Source organism: Arachis ipaensis, chromosome B06, assembly GCF_000816755.2.
Source record: "Arachis ipaensis cultivar K30076 chromosome B06, Araip1.1, whole genome shotgun sequence".
Classification (NCBI taxonomy): Eukaryota; Viridiplantae; Streptophyta; class Magnoliopsida; order Fabales; family Fabaceae; genus Arachis; species Arachis ipaensis.
Genome location: NC_029790.2, coordinates 96789347 through 96800176, shown reverse-complemented (window position 1 = coordinate 96800176; position 10830 = coordinate 96789347). Strand labels below are relative to the sequence as shown.

Genomic DNA, 10830 nt, shown 5'->3' with positions numbered 1-10830 from the left:
TTAAATCACCCTCTGCATAATTGCACTCTAAATAGAATTCTATTTGTTCTTGTGGAGGTTGGCTGTTGTATAGCTCATCCACCGATGAGTAACTGCAAGCTTTTCCGACGGGATAAGATATACTTTGACAAAGAGAGAACAAGGGATGGGCACCTGAAAAAGGCACTCCGACGCTCAAGTTAGTAAGTGAATAATATGCAAATTGCAATGTCTCTAAACAATTTTCTTACCCTTTCTTATATTTGGGGTGAGATGTATTCGATTATAATTTTGAGAATCTTGTTTAAATGAGGAATGATAACTTTTTAGAATGTTATTATACATTTTGGTATTTTTGTAACCGAACTATAGTGTTTATAGCCGAGTTATAACATTTTAACCGAGTTATAACGGTCATATCATAGCACCCAAGTTTGGCCTGATGATATTTTGATAAAGCAAGTTGAGCTTTTTGGGTTATAACTCGGCGATATGAGTTATAGGTTTGGAGCACCCATATCAACTTTCTTTATTAAAATAAAATAAATTGAAAATGCGAAATGATTGAAGTGAACTTGCATAGGGAAGTGTAGTAGTCCTTTCATTGATTGTACCATTTGCATTTTCTAATGCAATCTGACTGTTGATGTGAGTAGAAGTAACGATTAGGGATTTTTATGGAACTGAATGATTTCATTAAGTATGGTATTTGAGTTGTTTTTGGAATCTTGAAAGGATTCATAAAAGCAACTTTGCTTTCTTTGAAACGTGTTAGGAATTGATAAAAGCATGAGTAAAAGATGTTAGTTTTTGTTTGCTTTATTATTCTACCATTTCTTGTTCTTCTTCTTCTTCTTCTCTGAAAAACCATGGTTGATAAAAAGGGACAGGAAAAACTAAAAGGTGATTATGATGGTTCTTGCAAGTGGGTTAATGAAGATGTTAAAATTCGAGGTTCGCTTTTTGTGGATAAGGATAGTATTGGGGAGATTGATGTTTCAAAGATAGTTAGGAAAGGTTCTGGAGTGAGGGTTGAGTTGCTGCCATACATTAGGGTTGATCATGTTTTTCATAGAAAAATGATTTTGAATATTTTTACAGGCATAGCTGTGTTCTTGAGAACTTTGTATTGAGATTTCATTTACTATTTCTGAGTGTGATGTTTTGAAACAACTAAACTATGCTCCCTCTCAACTCCACCCAAATGGTTGGACTTTTTTTGAGATATTTTGAAATTTTGATGAAGTTTTTGGAAATAAAATTCTCTGTTGAAATATTTTTCTCATTATTTCAAACTAAAGGGGTTTGAAAAGGGGGTTTGGGTGAATCTGAAAAGTACTCCAGGATTTGCTATTTTCAAACTTTATAAGTCATCCTTTAAAGATTTCAAAGAAATGTTTTTGAAAGTAAAGTCAGTGGACGAGGATTTTCCATTCTATTTGGACGAGCACCTTAGAGAGAGGTTCCCTTGGTTTTGGTGCTCACAACCACAATATATTTTGGTTTCAGAGGAGATAGGTCTGAGAAATGAGTGTATAATAGAGTATCTGGTTAAGGTTGTGGATAGAGAAAACTTAATATCTGTGTTTGATTTACTTCCGTGGGAGGAAGATAGAACATTGGTGGTGGACTATCTTGGTGAGAAATTATAACCTGTTTTTTTTTTAGGATTTGATAATTGGCTAGATGTTGATACTGTTTAATTGTATTGTAAGTGGAAAATATCCAGGTGTATCAGAGGTGAGTTTGAGAGCTCGTCTGAAGACGAAGAATTTTGAGAAGGAGGGTTCGTCTTCGAATCCTAAAAAATTAACAGTGGGGGAGAGGTAAATCAACCAGGCCCCAAGAAGAAGAGTATTATTTTCAAAAAAAAGGAAAGTCGATGTTATAAACTTGGGTGACGATTTTGCTGAGAAGGAGAGGGAGATTCTTTGGAAGAAATAACCACATTTGTGAGCAAGCAGGAGAGAAGCTACATGGTTTTTCCAAGAATGGTGACGGGTCCTCGGTGTGGGATAAGAAATTTTCCTTTAATGTTGTTGCTGATTAGGTGTTCCAGGCCTCTTCTGACGTGTCCCTAATTGATGAGGTCGGGGATATCATGGTTTACCAGTATCTGTAGGTATTTAGACTGAGCTTAGTTGTAGATATTTGATAGTGTATAAGTTATATGTTATATAACTTTCTCATTGTGTATAGGTGTTGGGATTCCGTTTGGTTCCTATTTTTCGTATGTTTTCTGATAGAAGTGCACTTTCTTTTTTGACAAGGATATCTCGTGCATCGAATTTTATTTGATTGTTATCTGTTTGATTGATATATTGCACATGTTGAGACATTGCGATGCTTTTTGTTTTGAATGAAAGAATTATCACTAGTGGATAAATTTTTGAAATTTTTGCAGTATGTGAATAAAGGAATAGTTGATTGTAGATGACATATTAGTCATAATTTTGTATGATAGTCATAGGCTGTTTTGACAGAGATCAGATGAAATAAGATCATTGATATATAAATTGGTCTTTCTTAAGCCACAATAGATTGTCATTTGACCTTTATTGACAAAGGTGCAGGTAGGCTTGCCTCGTTAAAACCTCTCCAAGCAAAACCTGTGTTTTGAAAAAAATCTTGTGAGTAGAAAAAAGAGTACAGGCCTGTCCCTGTCTTTAATTGTAATATTGCTTTAAAGAGAAAATATTTCAAGTGTTAGGCAAATTTATACCATCTAAAGATTTGATTTTATATATTCCATTTCCTAAGACTTCAATAATTCGGAGTGGACCTTCCCATTTTGTTGCAAGTTTTCCATTAGATTGAGGTCGTCTAGCTTGTTCGGTTTTTCTGAGTACGAGGTCACCGACTTGAAATGAGCGAGGACGGACATTCTGATTGTATCACTGAGCTATGTTATGTTGCATTGCTCGGTGACAAAGAGTTACTATATCTCGGATCTCTTATATGGAACCGAGGCCTAGTCGCCGAGCTTCATTTTGGTTGGTTGCTTGTGTTCTCAACAAGGACTAAGAAATCTCCAAATGAATCATAGCATCCAAACCATAGACTAAGCGGAATGGTGTTTCTTTAGTTGTAAAATGTGTAGTGGTGTTGTCTTTCCAAAGAATTTTTGGGATAACCTCGGCCCAAAGACACTTTGCAATATCCAGTTTCTTTCTTATGGCATGTAGAATGACTTTATTTGCTGCTTCAGCTAACTCATTAGTCTGTGGATGTTCAACTGAAGAGAAATGTTGGTGGATGTGTAAATTCTGTAAAAAATATGTAAAGTTATGATCGACAAACTGGCAACCATTGTCAGTGATAGCATGTTATGGGATACAAAATCTGCATATAATATGTTTTCAAACAAAAGAAATCATTTGTTGAGATGTGATTTTGGCCAATGATTTTGCCTCAATCCATTTAGAGAAATAGTCGATGGCTTGAAAGAGCTGGAAGATCGATGGTTTAGAAGTTATAGTAAACTCTCGTTGCAAGTATAGTTACTAAACCAAGCAATCAACCTTTTTTACAAACGTTTTGGTTGTCACAAGTAACAAACCCCTTTAAAATTGATAACCGAGTATTTAAACCTCGGGTCGTCTTCTCAAGGAATTGCAGGGAGGTATGTTCTTATTATTGGTTATGAGCCTTGTAAATTGGGGGTTTTGAAAGTAAGGAAGTAGCATGTTGAATGATAATAAGAATAAAATAAATAACTATAAGAGGTAATGACCAATTCGATACCCGAAAGATTCAAACGCTGACATTTTGGTACCCAACTATTGATATTGACAAAAAGGTACCTGAATGATTTAAAATTTTGCCAAGCGTGTCCAAGAGCTTGTCGGAACATAGCTCCGGTGAGTACGATGCTTACGTGGTGGCCGGTTTTTGCTGACAAGGTTAGTGTTATATTAGATGGAATTTCTAATTTTAATTATGCTTATCCTACTTGGAAAATAAACTAAACCTAATTTGAACATTAGTTTTGCCCCAAATTAATTTTGCCCTAAAACCCAATTAGCATATACGAAGTTACTAGTTACTGAGTTACTGTGGTTAGTGTGTCACTAGCAAAAATCAAAGGTCACGTAGAGAGGGAGAGACATTGCTCTGGAAGCTTGGCGCGAAGAAGAAGGATACAAGGCGAGAGGCATTGTCGAATCAAGGGTAACGGTTCTCAAGTGGCATCGTGGGATCACCATTGTTCGCAAGGAGCAACCCTACGAAGAGGTACGTTCTGCTTCATGTTCTTGGTTTAAGTTCTGGTTTTTTGCGTTTGCTGGTGACATCCTGTTTATTCATTGTATCTTCTCTCTACTATTTCTTAGATGGATCGTTTAGTTACATTTGTGTATCATCACATGGGTTGCTTGAAAAAGGTTAGAGATGGGAATGTGATATACGAAGGGGGTTTAGTCACTGAGATACACAGGGTGAATGTGGAGACATGTAATTTATTTTTTGTTGAGGGGTTGTTTTTAGACCTGGGTTACCCTGGATATAATGAGGCGTATTGGCTAGAACCTAGTTTCGAATTAGGTCAGGGTCTTAGAGTACTGAGGACAGATGCTGAAGTGATGAGGATGTGTGAGAGTGCAATTAAAAACGACAACAATGTCCATCTCTATTTTGATCACCCTATTGATGCCAACCCTGAAATCATTGATGACGATGTGGTGTCTTCTGGTAGCAGTGAGAGTATGGTTGAGGTCAATCCACCCGGTGATGAGAGGGAAACTGAAGTTGTGAGTGAGGAAACTGGCGAGGTTAATCAGATGAATAAGGCTTTAACAGTTGTTGTGAAGGAGACTTTGAATGAAGTTGTGATTGAGAAGGGTGTTGATGTTAACGAGTCGGAGGCCAGAGAGGGTGGTGTTATGAATGAAGATGTGAATCACGAGAATGGGGATAAAGAGACTGAATAACCTGCAGCTCCAGAAAAAGTTGTTAAGAGGGTGAGAAAGAGGCATCCAAGACCACCACCCAGTAGTTTATCACAAGAAAGGAGAGCTGCTGAATCTGAACAGCCTGAGGGTGATCCTCTAGAAGCTGAAATAGTAAATGAACAAACACATGAGAGGAATGATGATGATGCACATGTTTCCAATGAAGGTGCTAACAATGAAGAACCATTGGTGGATGAGATGAGGGCAGAGGAAGCATCTACTCAGAATGCAGGAGGTAAAAATATTATTTCTTTTTTGTTATAGCATTTTTTGATAAGTATTGGTTTTATGAATCCAATGATTATGATGCACATGTTGCCAATGAAGGTGTTAACCTTGAAGAACCAGTGGTGGATGAGTTGAGGGCAGAGGAAACAGCTACAGAAAATGCAGCAGGTAAAAATATGATTTCTGTTTTGTTACAGCATTTTTTGATAAATATTGCATGATGGCTGACAGATATCACCTGATGTATTAACAGATACAGAAACACAAAGAAAGGATAGGATAAATTCAAGGAGAAATCATCCTAGGCCTCAACCATCTGGGCAGAGGATTGTACCTGGAAAGGATGATGAAGCACCAAGGGTAGAGGTGCCTAACCCAAACAGAGCAGATAGAGAGATGGGACCTGAGATGTACCAATACGAATCTGATGAACTGTATAGCCCTCCTGGATCTGATGATGAAGATGAACCTGTTTTTCCTCAACATAACCCGAACACACCCTTTGGGAAAATTACTCTGGAGTTGAACATGGAGTTTGAGACCATGGAACACTTTAAAGCAGCAGTTCAAAAGTACAACATACAGATTGGGAGACAGGTTTTCTATCTTAGGAATGAGAAGAAGAGGTGCAGGGTGATTTGCTACGACCCCAACTGCCCTTGGTTGTGTTACTGTTATAGGACCAACTATCCAGCCTCGTTTCAGATTAAAACATTTGTGGATGAGCATACTTGTCCGAGAAGCAACAAGAGTAAGTCAGTGAGTTGTGCCTGGGTTGCTGAAGAGCTTGTGCCTAAACTCAGAATCCATCCTAACATGTTACAAAGGGAGGCACAGGAGTGGTTTAAGGTGGAGTATGACATCTCAGTTAATGAGAGGATGATGTACAGGGCTATGGATAAGGCCAAAGATGTTATTGAAGGAACGGAAAAGGATCAATACCTGAGACTTAGAGACTATCTGAATGAGATCATCAAGGCTAATCCTGGGTCAAGAGCCAACATGGGGACAACTCCACAGCAGGAAGGGTTGCCTAGGTTTAGGAACTTGTATGTATGTTTGGCTGCTTGCAAGCAGGAATTTAAAGCAGGGTGCAGACCCTTCATAGTGTTAGATGGGACGTTTCTGAAAGGCTACTTTGGAGGGCAGTTACTGACAGCAGTAGGTCAGGACGCGAATAACCAGCTTTTTCCAATTGCATATGGTGTTGTCGATGCAGAAACTCGAGAAAATTGGAGATTCTTTCTCGAGGAGTTACATACTGACATAGGGGACTATAATGAGAATGGCTGGGTGTTCATGTCTGACCAACAAAAGGTAATATGCAGTGTATCCAATCATTATTGTTCTTATATTCCTACTTGAGTAACTTAAGTGTATTAATGTTAACTGCTGAATTTACCCATGAATGCAGGGATTGATACCAGCATTACAGGATGTGATGCCAGGTGTGAAGCACAAATTTTGTTGTATGCATATGTGGAGAAACCTGAACAAACGATGGAAGGATAAGGAGCTTAAGGGAGCATTCTGGCAATGTGCAAAAGCAACTACTGATCAAGAATTCAAGGATGCAATGGCTAATGTGAAAAGGATCAATAAACAGGCATGGGAGTATTTGGATAAATTTGAGCAAGAACAATGGTCAAGAAGCAAATTTTCTGAATGGCCAAAGGTTGATAGCTTGACTAGCAACAACTGTGAATCATTTAATTCAACCATTGTGGGTCTGCGGGGGAAAAGCATACTGACAATGCTTGAGGAGCTCAGATTCTATATCACGAAGACGATGGCAATTCACAAGGACGCACTGATGGCTTACACTGGACTTATAGCCCCTATACAAGTGAGTAGATTAGAGAAGGAAAAAAAACAAGCTAACTACTGGGAGGCACAGTGATGTGGTGATGATGAACATAACGAATTTGAAGTCAGAAAGTGGCAACATAGAGTCAGGGTGAACACAAGAGAGAGGACATGTTCCTGCAAAAAATGGCAGCTGACTGGACTACCATGCTATCATGGTATTGCAGCAATCCAGAGGAAGAATGAGAAGCCTGAAGACTATGTCCATCACAAGCTCACCATCGAGGCATACAACAGGACTTACCAGTTTCACATTAACAGCATACCAAGCCAAGAGTATTGGGAGCACCATGAAGGGTTGCCTTGTCTGTCTCCTCCATACAAGAGGCCTATTGGCAGACCTTCCAAGAAAAGGAAGAAGGACAGCAGCGAGCAAGACTCTGGGAGCCAATACAATGCCAAGAGAAGATATGGCCAGATAACATGTCAAACCTGCAAGAGAGTAAGTCAAACAAGTTTATTATCTACTATCTACTTACATAATATCATTCAATCATACATAAACTGTTTGAATACTGATTTAATTTATTTATTGCCTGGCTGCAAGGTTGGACATAATAGTAGGACTTGCCCTGAGAGATCAGATGGAGCAGCAGCTCAAGAAGAAGCAATTGATGAGGATGAAGCTAGAGAGCAAGAAGCTAACTGGGAGGAGACCATGGAGGCTGCACATGCTGCACATGTTGCAGATGAGGAAAACCTCACTCAAAACCACCCACAAAGTCAACCTGATGAGGTAAACTTTTGTATTTTAATTCAAACCTTGTTCTTTCCAAAATGTTGCACCTGGAACTGAGAAAGCCCCTTTTTAAACTAATCACCCAACTGATACAGAACACTGAGGCTGATTTATCTACTACAACAACTGCTGCACCCCCTAATGCAACCACTACACCAGCAACCAGCTCAGGACCAGCGCCTCCAGTGGCAGCAAGGCCAGTAGAGCCAACACCACCAATACCACCAACAAGAGGCAGGGGCAGGACCATTCGAAGAGGAAGAACCCCAACCTCAACAGCACCTCAAACTAGGGTTGCCAGCCATGCTGCTGGGTCTAATTGTCAGATCCCAGCTATACCAACCAATGCTGCAAGACCAAGTACTGGGCTTGGGTCAATGTCACAAGGTCCTTTGGGTAGGCCCACTCTGCAAGCCCAAAATTCAGCATCCTCTAGGCCACCAACTATGACTAGGGAAACCATGGCAGCAGCAAGCCCAGCCACACAGAGCAGATTCACAGGCTTCATGCCCACCCCATCCTTGAAGAAGAAAAAGCCTTCAGCAAGCATCAAGAAGTGATAGCTTTCTTTCTTGGGTTTTCATTTTGTTTTTAGTTCCATGTTGGACCTGATGTAGATACTATGCAACTAAATGCCATTATGGCATGTTTAGTTTTTAGTTCCATGTTGGACCTGATTTAGTATTACTTGTTATCAACATTACTGTCATTATGCCATGATAGGTTTTTTGGGGCAAAACTTTTGTTATTTTGGGTCTGAGGTATGTTACTCTGGATACTTATGGATTATGTTTTCATGCTATGAGACAGGTGTTTTTATACAACTTCTATTTATGCCATTTTTTCATCAATGGCTTACCTATCTTATATATGGCTTGCTCACAATTCAAAAGCAATAACTCAGTCACAGAAGACTAATAAGAGTGCATCCATTAATTCATCTCAATTACAATTAGGAGAACATTACAAATAAACAAAATTTCATTCCTAAAATCTTAAATTTGACCATTGTCTTCCTACTTAGCCATACACAGCAGACTCAAAACCAGATTTAACCCAAGCAATACACAGATAACAATTAACAACAACTCAACCCTCTTCAGTTGCTCCTTCATGTCATTAACCACAGGAAGCACCATCATCATCCTATCCCTTTCCCGGCCATCACTACCCTCCTGGTTGATTATGCTTTTCTTTTTTGGGTCTGCTATGCTCACCATGTTGCTATTCTCCGAAGAAACTTCTCCTTCCACACATTGCTCTTCAATTTCATCCAACCATTGAAAATACCCACAACGTCTTTGTGTGTTCTAGCATGGCACAAAAATTTCATGAATTAAAGAAGATCGGAAAGTAAATCTGAAAAAGTGGAGAAAATAAACCCAGGAAGAATGCATCATTTCCGCACGTAACATCAACATTTTAACCTTACCTTCCACAGAGGGCAACGTAGAAACCATCTATCAGGGTTGCTACTTGTCTTCGACTTCAACGGAACCACCGGAAGGGGACAAAAGCAACACCCATCGTAGATTTTACTACCAACTCCAGAACCACCATCAATGTCGAAGGCTAGAATGGATGAGTGCTTTCTCACGGTTCCACCTTTTCCACGAGCCCTAGCTGCTTGCATCTTCCAGATTGGGATCGTGCTCTACGAGAGAGCGAGGAGAGCAAAATTGGGTTTTAGGACAAAATTAATTTGGGGCAAAACTAATGTTCAAATTAGGTTTAGTTTATTTTCCAAGTAGGATAAGCATAATTAAAATTAGAAATTCCATCTAATATAACACTAACCTTGTCAGCAAAAACCGGCCACCACGTAAGCATTGTACTCACCGGAGCTATGTTCCGGCAAGCTCTTAGACACGCTTGGAAAAATTTTAAATCATTCAGGTACCTTTTTGTCAATATCAATAGTTGGGTACCAAAATATCAGCGTTTGAATCTTTCGGGTACCGAATTGGTCATTTCCTCTAACTATAAAATAGACTCTTGGCAAGGTATGAAAACTGGAAGTCCTATCCTGGCTATCCTTATCAATTGTAATGAGAATTAGATTTTTCTCCCACTTTGTTAACCTCTAACTATGAAGGTAAGTTAAGTGGATGAATTAATTCTGATTCCTCAAGTCCTAGTCTTTCCTTGGAAAAAGTTAGAGTTATTGGAACCCGAATTAATTCTTGAAGAATTTCAATTTTCAATCAACAATGAGTTTGATAACTCAAGTGTCTCCAATGACTCAACCAAAGCCAAAAGGGAAAAATCTAAATTATTTATATAAATAAAAGAAAGCAATCATAATTCTGAAATACCTCAAATTATATTAAATAAAAAAATCAATTCTAACATGGAGTTCATAAGCCAATTAGGCAACATAACTAATACAAGCATTAAAGCATCTGAAAGTAAAAGAGAAATATAAAACAAAAGGAATATTGAACCTGTGACTGAAGATGAGTTGAACTAAACTAATAGAAATACTAAAATCCTAAATCCTAAGAGAGAGGAGAGAACCTCTCTCTCTAAAAACTACATCTAAAACTAAAAATTATGAATTATTAAAGCATGATTATGAATGGATGCATTCCCCCACTTTATAGCCTCTAATCTGTGTGTTCTAGGCTAAAAAATGGGTCAAAAACAGCCCAGAAATCACTCCCAGCGGTTTTTGTTACGTTCAGGTCGCAAAAAAGTGACGCGGAGGCATCGTCCACGCGTTCGCGCGGATTGCAATTCGCAGATACGACGCGGGCGCGTCATTCACGCGTTCGCATCGCCTAACGTCGAGGCAGTTATAGCAAATTATATATCAAATCGAAGCCCCGGACGTTAGCTTTCCAACGCAACTAGAACCGCATCATTTGGACCTCTGTAACTCAAGTTATGACTGTTTGAGTGCAGAGAGGTCAGGTTGGACAGCTTTAGCAGTTCCTTCAGTTTCTTGTATTCCTTCTACTTTTGCATCCTTCCTTTCCATCCTCTAAGCCATTCCTGCCCTGTAATCTCTGAAAATACTTAACACACATATCAAGGCATCTAATGGTGATAAGAGAGGATTAATATTAG

At 38.9% G+C, this 10830-nt stretch overlaps 1 protein-coding gene across 1 annotated transcript; it reads right to left on the bottom strand.

Annotated features, from left to right (window-relative positions):
* On the bottom strand, window positions 8671–9616 carry LOC110264066. Its single transcript, XM_021105812.1, has 2 exons — window positions 9194–9616; window positions 8671–9071 (listed from the first exon to the last, which is right to left on the bottom strand). The coding sequence occupies exons 1-2, from the start codon at window positions 9392–9394 to the stop codon at window positions 8778–8780; spliced, it is 495 nt and encodes a 164-aa protein (XP_020961471.1). The 5' UTR covers window positions 9395–9616; the 3' UTR covers window positions 8671–8777.